Below are 13910 nucleotides of genomic sequence, written 5' to 3'. Positions count from 1 at the left end.
AGTGCATTGCCATTTCCTTCTCCAGGGGATCTTCCCAACCCAGAGATCGAACCCATGTCTCCCGCATTGCAGGCAGATGCTTTACAGTATGAGCCACCAGGGAAGCCCCCAAAAATATAAAACCACTTTGCAATTCTGCAAAGTCCTGCTGGGATTTTTATTCCAGTTATATTAGGCTTATATATTCATTTGGGTACAATTGACACCTGTACAATGTTAACTATTCCTATCCATGGAAACAGCATGACTCCCCATTTCGACCTTCTTTTTGAGCCTTGAAAAGAAATTCAAACATTTTCTCCACAAAGGTAAAGTGCGTTTTTGTCAGCGGATACTTCGTAAGATATTTTGTATCTTACAAATACCTTATTTTCTGTCATATTTTCTAACTGGCTATTGATCGTACACAGGAGAATTATTCATTTTAACATCTGATTTTGAATACGGTTACCTGACTGAACTCTTTAACAAGTTCTAGTGGTTCTCCTGGATTTTCTATGCAAATGGTTATATCCTATGCTCTTTCCAGTAAGCACGCTGAGACCTAAAGAAGCTAAAACTGGGGCCGGGAACGCTTCGGAACACACCTTTTTCCTGCTTTGAGAGCCAGCGAATCCCAGCGGACTAGTTCTTGGCTGAGCGCTCCCTGACCCGCCAGGTGGACCCACTTCACCGCGGGAACCTGCGGGGCGGCGGGGCGCCCCGCCCGCAGCCCCCGTCCCGCCAATCACAGCTAGGCCTCGCCATGGGCCGGGGAGGGCCAATCCCGGACTCCTTTCCTCGCCCGCCGCCAGCACTCGGGAAAGTTGCCCGGCTGCTGGGAAACTTCTCCCACTGCGTGGTCCGGCTCTCGTTTGCTGGGCCTGCAGGACGGTTACCTTCCGCTGGGCCGCGGAGCCGCCCGCCCAGCCCCCGAGCTCTCGTCTCCGCAGCCCTCGAGCTGCCCTGTCCGCCCATGGCGGTGGCCGAGCTGTACACCAAGGTAGGCTGGAGGGCCAGCGCCGAGGGGGGCGCCTGGGAGGGCAGCGGCCAGGCGCGAGCGCTGACTGTCCCAGGCGTTCTCGCCTCGGGGCCGGGCTGCGGAGGAGCTGCGGGCCTGGGGAGCGTCGGCCCCTCGAGAGCTCAGGCCCCTGACCGTGGGGAAGGCCCTCTCTCCCCCGGCAGCCAGAGTCCCCTCGGGCTGGGAAGACGGAGTGCGAGAAGCTGCTGCTCCGGACCCGAGCTTCTCGGTTCCCGGGGGGGTCGCACGTCGGTCCTGTTCCTGCACCTCTCGGCCCCTCCTCCTGAGCCACAGGTGGAATCAGAGTTGCCCATGGAGACTTAGAAAGCTCAGACATGGGAGAATAATAACATCCACAATCTTTCCTCTTGGGAGCCCCTTTGAGCACCTCGGCACAGAAGCTCGAACTGCAGCATTCAGGATGTTTTCTAGAATTCCTACATTCTGACTCTGGGAATCATTCTAGAGCATTCCTCTGAAACCTCCTCGCCACCGGAGGACTCCCCCCGACCCCAGTCTAGGAAGGCCAACATTCCCACACGGTGCCCAGAATCTTCTGAGATGACCTTGGTTAAATACTAGGATAAAAAGTGTGAAAGTGTTGGCCCTTCTGAAAAAAAAAAAAAAATCCATTCTAATCGCTATAAAGCCATACCCTACCCCAGTGGAGGAAATCTGTGCTCCCTGGTCCCAAGTATTCAAATGGAAAGGACTAGAATTCAACAATTTTCCCTGTGACCTAGATTTATGTTTTAAAAGACACTTTTGCTGTAGCAATAAACAATAGCTGTAAATTTGTTTTAGTTGTTTAAGCAACTTCTTTCCTTCTACTTTGGTTCAGTTCAGTCGCTCAGTCGTGTGGGACTCTCTGGGACCCCATGAATCACAGCACGCCAGGCCTCCCTGTCCATCACCAACTCCCGGAGTTCACTCAAACCCCCCTCCATCGAGTCGGTGATGCCATCCAGTCATCTCATTCTCTGTTGTCCCTTTCTCCTCCTTCCCCCAATCCCTCCCAGCATCAGAGTCTTTTCCAGTGAGTCAACGCGTCGCATGAGGTGGCCAAAGTAGTAAAAATACAAATTAACCAAACTGTTTCCCCCTCTAATGCATTTCCATTAACCAGAATTCTAAATGGCAGTGTTGGAATAGTTTTACCTGGGAGAATGTGAGTCATCAGATATTCAGCCATGCTACTTAGGGCTTCAACTTATTGAAGGTAAAAGAAAATTCTTGAACAAAACTATTCTTGGAAGCTACTTTGGAGGACAGAGAAAAAATTTTTGATTAATCCATTTTAAGTAAGTTTTTCTTGAAGCAAAAATACAGGGATGTAAGGATACCTGTCATCAAGTGCCTCACACCAGAAATATTTATTAAATGCCAACTAGGTACCAGGCACAATGTAGAAAAACTACTGTGGACGAGTTTTCTAGAGGCAAGCTTGGAAGGACAGACTGAGTATCCCAGAGCCAAAAGGCGCCCAGATGGCCATCTCTACCCATTTTGTGTCCAAGGAAGTCCCGCGTTGGTAAGCTGCTACCTTTCTTCCCGGTAGCCAGTCAGCCTCCACTTTGTTAGTTTCAGAGCTACCCATTTGTGAAGCTCCCTGTTTAGGTTTTAGTGAACTTGCTTTGTTAAAGAGTTCTTTAAACTGAGACAAAATTTTACACTCTCTGCCTTACTTTCCCTATCACTCCCACCTTCCTGCTTGCAAGGTAGGGGGGGGGGTAGAAAAAAATTTTAAGTGATAGTCTTGCCTCGAGGGGTTTTCTTTTTTAATTTATTTATTTTTGGCTGCACTGGGTCTTCTTTGCTGTGTGCGGGCTTTCTCTAGATGCGGCGAGCAGGGGCTACTCTTCATTGTGCTGCTCAGGCTTCTCGTTGAGGTGGCTTCTCTTATTGCAGAGAAGAGGCTCTGGGCACTCAGGCTTCAGTAGCTGCGGCTCCCAGGCTCTAGAGCACAGGCTCAGTAGTTGTGACACATGGGTTTAGTTGCTCCTTGGCATGTAGAATCTTCCTTGATCGGGGATCAAACCCATGTCCCCTGTATCACCAGACAGATCCTTATCCATTGCACCACCAGGAAACCCCAGAAATTTTCTGGTTAATGAGAAGTGAGTACTGTCAAGAAATTGGAATCAAGATTGCTGGGAGAAATATCGATAACCTCAGATATGCAGATGACACCACCTTATGGCAGAAAGTGAAGAGGAACTCAAAAGCCTCTTGATGAAAGTGAAAGAGGAGAGTGAAAAGGTTGGCTTGAAGCTCAACATTCAGAAAACAAAGATCATGGCATCTGGTCCCATCACTTCATGGGAAATAGATGGGAAAACAGTGGAAACAGTGTCAGATTTTATTTTTGGGGGCTCCAAAATCACTGCGGATGCTGATTGCAGCCATGAAATTAAAAGACGCTTGCTCCTTGGAAGGAAAGTTATGACCAACCTAGACAGTATATTAAAAAGCAGAGACATTACTTTGCCAACCAAGGTCCGTCTAGTCACGGCTTTGGTTTTTCCCATGGTCATGTATGGATGTGAGAGTTGGACTGTGAAGAAAGCTGATCGCCAAAGAATTGATGCTTTTGAACTGTGGTGCTGGAGAAGACTCTTGAGAGTCCCTTGTAGTGCAAGGAGATCCAACCAGTCCATTCTAGAGGAGATCAATCCTGGGTGTTCATTGGAAGGACTGATGCTAAAGCTGAAACTCCAATACTTTGGCCACCTCACGCGACGAGTTGACTCTCTGGAAAAGACTCTGATGCTGGGAAAGGTTGGGGGCGGGAGGAGAAGGGGATGACAGAGAATGAGATGGCTGGATGGCATCACCGACTCGATGGACGTGAGTTTGAGTGAACTCCAGGAGTTGGTGATGGACAGGGAGGCCTGGCGTGCTGGGTCGCAAAGAGTCGGACATGACTGAGCGACTGAACTGAGGCCTGGAAAGCACGGAGGTGCCTGCTCAGGGGTGGGGCTGAGAAGGGGAAAATCTTGACTGCAAAAGAGTTAGGTCAGGACTTCATACTCCAACAAAGATTTTGAATGGGGTGTTTTAGGAAGTCAGGTATGCCAGCAGTGACCATGGGACTCTGTGCCCATGGGAGAGCGACTGGAGAGTCGGGTAGCTGAGATCTCAGGTCATCCTAAATGTCCGGGAAAGAATCAGGGCTGCAGTATTAGAAGTGGAGGATGCAAGCTGAGTCCAGAGAGTATGTAAAGACAGAGAAAGAAGAGAGACTGAGCTGGGGCCTCTGAGGGGGAGGGGTGAGCCAAGAGCGATGTGAGATTAGAGTCTGGATGATGGAAGCAGGATGGTGCTGTTGACGGGGGGACTTCAGGAGGAGACCTTAGGGAAGTTACGAGGCAAGGTTTGTATCTGCAGAGGCTGAGGTGTTTGAGGGGGCTTCCTGGGGACATTGCCCTGGCTGATTGAAGCCTGGTGTAGAGGATGGGCCAGGAGTTTCTGCCCAGAGGTAGCCATGAAGCCCAGGCAGTGAGGGCCTCAGCAAGAGGTGAAAGAGAGCCAAGACAGGATGCTAGGGCTGCATCCCCTCAGGAAGGGAGAGGAGGCTGAGGGGAGGCAGATGGAGCCACCGCAGGGAGGAGGACACGGGAGACCTGGTGTGGGAACGACAGGAAGAGGTTCTGAGAAAGGAGACTTCTCCGAGCCAGTGTGTTGAGAGTAGTTGCTGCCAGTTGGAGTATAAAATGACCCACCCCTTTTCAAAATCTATTTGGCAATATGCCTTAGAAATGTTCAGAACGTTTGCTGTTCAGCGGCTCCACTATTTGAAATCTCTCTGAGAAAAACCGGTCTGGCCATCCTCTACTTGAGCTGCTCTGGGGCCCTTGTCACTTTCAGGCTCACCAACCAGACACAAGCCGCCCTCCCCGCCCCCCCACCACATTGTCAGGAGCCACCTGCCAGCTCCTACCTTGGCTCATGCTTTGCCAGACTTCCTGCTGTCCTGTAGTGCGTTCCTGCAGCTTCACCACTCTGTGTCCTGGTACAGTATCTGTCTGTGCTGCTCACCAGAGCCTTACCTTTACAAATTCAATTTGAGCAGTGCCTCTTTGCTCTCTCTCTCTTTAATCGAAGTACAGTTGATTTACAATATTGTATTCGTTTCAGGTGTACAGCAAAGTTACTCAGTTACGTATCTTTTTTCAGATTATTTTCCTTGATAGACTAGTGTAAGATATTGAATATTGTTCCCTGTGTTATACAGTAAACCCTTTTTGCTTATCTATCTTGTGTATAGTAGTTTGGATCTGTTAATCCCACACTCCTAGTTTATCTCTCCCTCCTCCGCTCCTTTCCCCCGTTGGTAACCATGTTTGTTTCCCATGTGAATCTGTTTTGTATATAGATCCAATTGTATTATTTTATTGATTATACATGTGAGTGGTATAATATTTGTCTTTCTCCAACTTAATATGATATTCTCTAGGTCCATCCATTGCTGCAAATGGAAGTATTTCATTCTTTTTTATGGCTGAATTGTGTGTGTGTGTGTGTGTATGAGAAACACATCTTCTTAAGCCAGTCATTGCTGCAAATGGAAGTATTTCATTCTTTTTTATGGCTGAATTTTGTGTGTGTGTGTGTGTGTATGAGAAACACATCTTCTCAAGCCAGTCATCTGTTGATGGGCACTGGATTGTCTCCATGTCTTGGCTATTATAAATAGTGCTGCTATGAACATTGCAGGGCATGTATCCTTTTGAATTTGAGTTTTCATCTTTTTTGGGTATAGGCTCAGGATTGGGATTGCTGAATAATATGGTAGTGCTATTTTTAGTTTTTTAAGGAACCTCCATACTGTTTTCCATAGTGACCATCAATTTATATTCCTACCAACAGTGTCAGAAGGCTTTTTTTTCCACACCCACTCCTGCATTTATTAGTTGTGGACATTGTGATGATGGGCAGTATGGTCACTATGAGGCAATACCTCATTATGGTTTTAATTTGCATTTCTCTAATAATAATTTCTTATTAGTTGTTCCTTAGTAGCTGAGTTGTGTCCAACTCTTTTGTGACCCCATGGATTATAGCCTGCTAGGCTGCTCTGTCCATGGCAATTCCCAGGCAAGAATACTAAAGTGAGTTGCCATTTCCTTCTCCAAGGCATCTTCCCAACCCAGGGATTGAAACCACATCTCTCTGTCTCCTGCATTGGCAGACAGATTCTTTACTATTGAGCCAACCGGGGAAGCCCAATAATTATTAATGAATTGCTAATGCTGATTGCAGCCATGAAATTAAAAGACGCTTGCTCCTTGGAAGGAAAGTTATGACCAACCTTGATAGTATATTAAAAAGCAGAGACATTACTTTGCCAACCAAGGTCCGTCTAGTCAAGGCAATGGTTTTTCCCGTGGTCATGTATGGATGTGAGAGTTGGACTGTGAAGAAAGCTGATCGCCGAAGAATCGATGCTTTTGAACTGTGGTGTTGGAGAAGACTCTTGAGAGTCCCTTATACTGCAAGGAGATCCAACCAGTCCATTCTAAAGGAGATCAATCCTGGATGTTCATTGGAGGGACTGATGCTGGGGCTGAAACTCCAATACTTTGGCCACCTCATGCGACGAGTTGATTCACTGGAAAAGTCTCTGATGCTGGGAAGGGTTGGGGGCGGGAGGAGAAGGGGACGATGGAGAATGAGATGGCTGGATGGCATCACCGACTCTGTGGACATGAGTTTGAGTGAACTCCGGGAGTTGGTGATGGACAGGGAGGCCTGGCGTGCCGTGATTCATGGGGTCGCGGAGAGTCGGACACGACTGAGCGACTGAACTGAACTGAATAATTAGCAGCGTCAAGCATCTTTTCATGTGCCCGTTGCACATCTGTGTGTATCCTTTGGACAAATGTCTATTGATGTCTTCCACCCATTTTTTCATTGGGTTGTTTATTTTATTTTGAGCTGTATGGGCTACTTGTGTATTTTGGATATTAACCTCTTGTTGAGCTTAACTCACATTGTTGAGCAGTGCCTCTTCTGAGAAATTTTTGCAGCCAGTTGCTCCATCCAGGCACATTTCGTGATGATGTAGCAGCTCCTTAACTCTTTCTCCCCCGTTAACCATGAGTTTCTAGAGAACAGAGAGCAGTAAGGACTCAGTAAATGTTTGATGTGTGCATGCATGAATGAGTTTTTCTGCTGGGCATGACAAAGATGGTGTGGATCATGGTTACTTTTATCTTATAATCACTGAGTACTTCTTATGTGCCAGATGCCATCCTCAGAGGTTTGTGAACTTTATCCTCAGAGCATCTTTCATTTAATCTGAATAAACAAGGCCATGTGTTAGATATTGCTATCCCATTTTTACAAATCACTCAAGCAAGTTGCCTAAGGTTACACAGAAGCAATCAAGCTAGGATTAAAAGCCTGTCTTCTTAATACATCCTACTCTTACCACTATTCAACCACCTTCTCATCTTCCATTTCTTGAAGGGATCTGACCTTTCTCCCCACAACACAGAGGAGTTTTGGAAAGTCCATCCATTTCATAGCTGCCTCCTCCAACATCTGGTTATTTATCAGATCAAATAACCTTCTAATAACGATTAACTAATTAGTTATTCTAATTACTTCTAATAACTGAAATGGAACCAACCCCAATGTCAAGCATAGGGCTAGAGTTAAGTGAATTACAGAAAAAAGAATAGTATGAAGCCATTGAAAATGCTATTTATGAAGAGTTCATAACAACATGGTAAAATGAGGACACAGGAATGTATCCGCTGTGTGATCATAAACAGATAAAATATGCAAAGTATGAAGACAATGTATATCAGTAACAATTCGGCGGTCAGTTCTATAGCTGCTCAGGAGTCAAGGAGAATGAAGGCTGAGGAAGCATCTTTAGGTTTGGCCACCAGGATGTCCTTGGCATTGCTTCTCTTTTAGTAAAACTGTGAGGGCAAGAGGGGACACCTGGGCATGATCGCAGACTGAAGGTACGGAACTGGTGGAGGACTGAAATTTGAAGATATAAGAAAGGCACCAGGCATGGAATAGTTCAGAAGGGACTGGTGGACCCGAGGCTAGGTGGCAGGAGTGAAGACGTGGAGTTCCTTAGATGAGGTGTGGCAGGACTGAGAGAGCTTGAGGAGAGTGACAGCACTACCAAACTTTTTCTTTCCACATCATTCCAGACCCTTCGCCTTCAAGGCCACCTTCCTCTGGATGATTTTCAATTCCTTGACGCCCATCTTAGTGGCACTGTTCTCTAGGTCTGGTCTGCTCAGCCAGAGTACTGTGGAACTTGTGGGGCTGCAGCCTCCTATGAGCAGCCCTCTGTGCAGGTGAGCATGAAGTCGTGTTCTGTTTGTTTTAAGCAGAGCTGCTGTGTGCTGCTCCTGGAATGCACTGACTGGGTTAAGTCTTGGCTCTGCTGCTTCCTAACTGGATGACATTGAGCAGGTTACTTAACTTCTCTGAGTTTCCACACCCACAGAATGGATTTAAGTCTTACCAGTTATTTTCATTGACTTTTACACGTCATTAAATAACTTATGTGAAATCCCTAGCACAATACCTGACACATAATGCTTAATAGAGGTTAGTTGTTTTTTTTATATTGACCCTATTGTAATACAGTTAATTTTTGGATATGATGTTACATTTATTCCTGTTTAATCTTCCATCTTGTTGTTCAGTGTTCTGCAGCTTATCAAAACCTTTTTGAATCTTAAAAAAAAATTTTTTTTGTATCTTAATCATCTTTAGCTCATCATTTTATGTGCATATTTGATACACATGTGTTCTGGTTTTTTTTTATCTAAGATATTGGTGACAGTGATGAATGCAGGGTGCAGCAGTAGAGCTCTATAGCATGCTTCTAAAGACCTTAAATTGCTCTTTCTAATTAATCAGGACTTAGGTTTTAGCCACCGACTCACAAGTTATTTTATCCTTTACCCATCTCTTTCTCTTTCTTGTGCTTGAGGAATTCACAAGGCATCTTCACAGAAGTTCTGCTGAGACTCAGATATGCAAAGTCAAGAGAAATGCAGTCCAGGGCCTCAGTCTAAAATAAGGTCAAAGCTGAGTTGAGTAATTTACATTTGGGTATTCTAAACAGCGTTTAGACTTCTATATATCATTAACCACTCTGGAAAATTAGATTTATCTATCATATTATATTTATCTATTGTATTATATATGAATAGTTTAGGGATTTCCTTGGCAGTCCAGTGGTTAAGAGTCCACGCTCCCAATACAGGCAGTGTGGGTCCAATCCCTGGTTGGGAATCTAAGGTCCTGCATATTGCATGGCATGGCCAAAAAAGAAAAAAATTAAATTATATATGAATAGTTCAAAAGAGTATAAAAAGGGGGATGTAAAGACTAAAATACCAAGTTTATTTGTGCAAACTACTTGGAATTTGAATTTTTGTTCAGTAGATATTTTTATGTTTTATGCTAGCTATAGTGAACTCCGGGAGTTGGTGATGGACAGGGAGGCCTGGCGTGCTGTGATTCATGGGGTCGCGGAGAGTCGGACACGACTGAGGGACTGAACTGAACTGAACTGATGGGGAAATCACTGTATTGAGTTCCAGGGCACAGCGAGAAGGCTCTTGAAGCTCACATGACAATGGTGGAGAAGGGAAGCTACCTGAAACCCGGGGAAGGGGCAGAGAGAGCTCTAAATAGGAGGCATCCAGTCCTGCCTAGGGTGGAGGGTATAGTGGGTGGGGTGGGGGTGGGGACCCCCACATGTGGGAGTCTTAAACTGACTCCGACTGCTCAGAGCAGTTTGCTCACTGCGGGGGAGACGATGGGTGACACTGTGGGTGGAGAAACAGAAAGTGCACAGCAAAGAGCCAGGAAGAGTTTGGCATGTTCCAGAAACTGCTAGTGGTTTGAGTGGCAGCAAGCAGGGATGGACTGAAAAAGAAGGTGAGTGAGGCCTGAGTAGGAGAACTGGCTTGGAGAGTGGTTCCCAGGCCTGGATGTTTACCGCCATCCATCGGGGGCACTTTTAGTTTTCATCTTGCTGGGCCCCACTCATGGAAATTCAGGTGTGGGTAAAGGAATCTGTGTGTCCACAGAAACCCTGGGTTCAGCCTGGTTGAGGAAGCACTCAGCAGACTGTAGGACCCGTCAGGAGATGGGTGGGGGCCGCATAGGGGAACCAGTTGGTGGCCGTGGCTTGGGGGGAGTGGATGGAGCACACAGGTGAGACCTGTTTAAGATGTAGGCGTTCTAGCACCTGGTGTCCATTTGGTTGTTAGGGGTGAAGGGAAGGCAGGTGGGGGTGCCCAGCAGTGTCCCAGGTTTCTGATTTGAGGAGTGAGAGAATCGAGGAGGAAGATTCTCGTTTGAGGCTGGTATAATGATCACTTGAGCCCGGCATTTGTGGGTCGGAAGACATTTAAGGGGTGACATATGTGAGACAAGTGGAAATGTGGTCTAGGCCCACTGAGAGATCTGAGCTGGAAGGCCTTCATGGTGCTGGGGGAGTGGTGGAAGCTGTGGGCATGGCTGAAAGGCTCCAGAAACAGTCTGTCATGAGGAGAGGCCACAGGACCTTGGGAGACATGGGAGGAGGCTGGGGAGCAAAGAGGAATGACTGAGGTGGAGGAGGAGGAGAGCGGGAGTGTGGGGCCACTGCTCTGGCCTGGCTGACCGAGAGTGTGAACTTCCTCTTCCAGTTCAGAGAGTGGCGAGGAAGAAGACCCCCAGCACCCTACACGCCATGTAGAGTCTCCAAGCCATTCAGTGCCTAATCCCAGTAGATCCCTTAAATGGGCAGGAGGCATGAGCAGGTGCCACTGTCATCTTGTCTGAGCGTGTGGGGGGAAGGATGTGGCCTGTCCCTGGAGACGTCACTTCCTGAGGCTCAGGGCTCCTGCAGCCTTTGCCTCCTTCCCCAGCCTCCTGGGCTGGCTGCTGCTAAGTCACTTTCAGTCATGTCCGACTCTGTGCGACCCCATAGACGGCAGCCCACCAGGCTCCCCCATCCCTGGGATTCTCCAGGCAAGAACACTGGAATGGGTTGCCATTTCCTTCTTCAATGCAGGAAAGTGAAAAGGGAAAGTGAAGTCGCTCAGTCGTATCCGACTCTTAGCGACCCCATGGACCGCAGCCTACCAGGCTCCTCTGTCCATGGGATTTTCCAGGCAAGAGTACTGGGGTGGGGTGCCATCGCCTTCTCTCTGGGCTGGGGCACACCATGATTTCCCTCTGGGGGAGGTGGGCCTCTCCTCTCTCCTGGCCCCACTGCAGGCGGCTCTGGAGGGCTTGCCAGGTGGCCCGAGTCCAGAGGCACCTGCCTCAGTAGGAAGGAGCTATCCTGGGGAGGTCATATGAGAGCTAGTCACATTGTTTGTCCAAACGCTGCAAAGGTAGCTCTCCCTCCCTTTGAAGTGTGGCCTTGTGGGTCCAGGAATGTGCGGCAGGAGGGCGGGACCTAATGGGTGGAACTGAGGTGGAACTGGGTAAACTTGGGCATGTTTACTTACCAGGTTGGGTCTCAGCTGTGGGGCCCTAAACAGCCGACAGCCTTGCCGGCGGAGGCACCAGGCTTGGTGGGGTGTGGGCAGCCCGGGGGTCCGCAGCTGAGGAGGACGTTTGTGTTCACGCTGGAGAAAAAACAGACTTTGGTTTCACGCAACCTGTTACATTTCTTGCTACTTTGAGCTGAAACAAACCAGCCTGTGCACTCTCAAGGAGACGGTTGCAGTTGAGAGTTCAGGATTATTTTCTAGGCAGGCTCATTTAATTAACAAGTAGTTCAAAGAAGGAGTCCCAAGCTTTGGCGTCCTGGCCTTTGAGATGCTTTGTGTGGTGTTTGGTGAGTTACTGGCCTCTCTGGGCTGGAGTCTGGGGATCAGTTAAACAAAGGGCTTGGGTTGATTTAGTGACTTTTGCATCACTTCTCAGGGCCCCAGGATTCCATGGAAAGGCCTGGAGGACCTCAGCTGCAGAACATGGTAGGCTGCCACCATTTCGTTTGAAGCAATCTCTAAAAAGAACTTTGACGGACAACTTGGAATAGACAATCTCCTGAGACCCTTGCAGCTATAAAATTCTATAGTGACCAACTCTTGATAAATGGGATAGTCTCAAATTATTTTTATCATAAAAATATTAGTGATTTCAGTTTTATGAAGTTAGTAATAATGTTTTCGATAGCAGATCTGATGTGAAAAACAGCAGCCCATGGCTACAAGTATGTGTGGAGTGTGGGTGTGGGTGTCTGTGCTTGTGAGGCTTCTGTTCACCTGTTTGCATGGGTGTGTATTTCTAACAGTGTGTCATCACCTGCCAGGTCATTCTTTTTTAATATTTGTTTATTTATTTGTCTGTGCTGGGTCTTAGTTGCAGCATATGGTATCTAGTTCCCTAACCAGGGATGGAGCCCCAGCCCCCTGTATTGGGTGCATGGAGTCTTAGCCACTGGACCACCAGGGAAGTCCCTGCCAAGTCATTCTTTTTTTCTCTTTAATATTTAGTTATTTATTTGGCTGCACTGGGTCTTAGTTGTGGCATGTAGGATCTTCGATATTTGTTGCAGCACATGGAATCTTTTAGTTTTGGCATGTGAACTCTTTGTGGCACGTGGGATCTAGTTCCCTGACCCCTCAACCCCCTGCATTGGGAGTGTGGAATTGCTAGCCACTGGACACCAGGGAAGTCCTTGCTGGGTCATTCTTCCATTTTCTCTCTCTCTGTTTCCCTCCCACCCACCCCACCCCACTCACAAATATTACTCACCCCATGCCACATTTCAGCAAGCTCCTACTCTTAGCTAGCTGTCAAGAATTAAAGCAACCCAGATAACTTAGGGAGTCATGATTGATATCAAACCAATGATATACATACACTTTTGTTTGATAAGTGAGGTAGCTTGTATTAACTAATAGATTAATAAATGTGCTTCTCAGCCAACTTTGTCCTAGTCTAGTCCTGGTACCTGAAACCTTGTTTTATACTTATTCTTTATTTCCTTCAACAACTTGTTATGAAGATTTAAAGTATACAAAAGAGTTGAAAAAACTTTACAGTCAGCATCTGTCTCACCACGTAGATTACAGTATGAATATTTGACTGTATTTGTTGTATTGTGTCTGTGCATCTTTTTATACTTCCATCCACTCCTCAGCCCATCTTGTTTTTGGAAGCATTTTAGGGTAATTGCATACATCAATACATGTCCTCCTAAATATTTCAGTATGCACATTGTTCACAGTTCCATATTCATTTTTTGGTTTTTGGCCACACCACGTGGTTTGAAGCATCTTAGTTCTCTGACCAGGGATTGAACCTGAGTGATGGCAATGAAAGTGCCAAGTCCTAACCATTGAACCACCAGGGAATTTCCAAGAGTTCCATATTTGTTTAGTTCTTCATGTAAAATTTCCAGATAACAAAATGTACAAATCTTAAGTGTACATCCTCTGAGGTTTGAAAAGTGCTTAACACCTATTAACCAAAACCCCTTCAAGATACAAAATGTTGCCATAGCCCACAAGAGTACCTCTGGACTCACCATACCTAGAGGTAACTGTTGTTCTGATTTTTTCTCCACGTTATATTTGTTTTACTTGTTCTTTTTGGGCTTCCCTGGTGGCTCAGAGGTTAAAGCGTCTGCCTCCAATGCGGGAGACCCGGGTTCGATCCCTGGGTTGGGAAGATCCCCTGGAGAAGGAAACGGTAACCCACTCCAGTATTCTTGCCTGGAGAATCCCATGGACGGAGAAGCCTGGTAGGCTACAGTCCACGGGGTCGCAAAGAGTCGGACACGACTGAGCGACGGAACGGAACGGAGTACTATGTTTAAAGGACTCATACAGAATGTACTCATTTGTGTACAGCTTCTTTAACTCAGTCTAACACTTGGAGATTCACTCATGTTCTTGCTTGTATCCGTAGTTAATTC

General features: G+C 46.9%; 1 protein-coding gene across 1 annotated transcript in view; it reads left to right on the top strand.

The window, feature by feature from the left end:
• Window positions 1–814: 814 nt before the first annotated feature.
• Window positions 815–13910, top strand: part of MYO5C (myosin VC) — a 131681-nt gene continuing 118585 nt past the window's right edge. Inside the window, exon 1 of the mRNA XM_088839615.1 lies at window positions 815–982. Within this exon, the coding sequence (XP_088695741.1) occupies window positions 956–982 (27 nt within the window). The 5' untranslated portion in view covers window positions 815–955. The remainder of the gene's footprint in view (window positions 983–13910) is intronic.

This window comes from Moschus berezovskii, chromosome 9, assembly GCF_049115385.1.
Source record: "Moschus berezovskii isolate FMDL1 chromosome 9, NW_MosBer_1.0, whole genome shotgun sequence".
Taxonomy (NCBI): domain Eukaryota; kingdom Metazoa; phylum Chordata; class Mammalia; order Artiodactyla; family Moschidae; genus Moschus; species Moschus berezovskii.
This window is presented reverse-complemented; position numbering and strand designations above follow the sequence as displayed.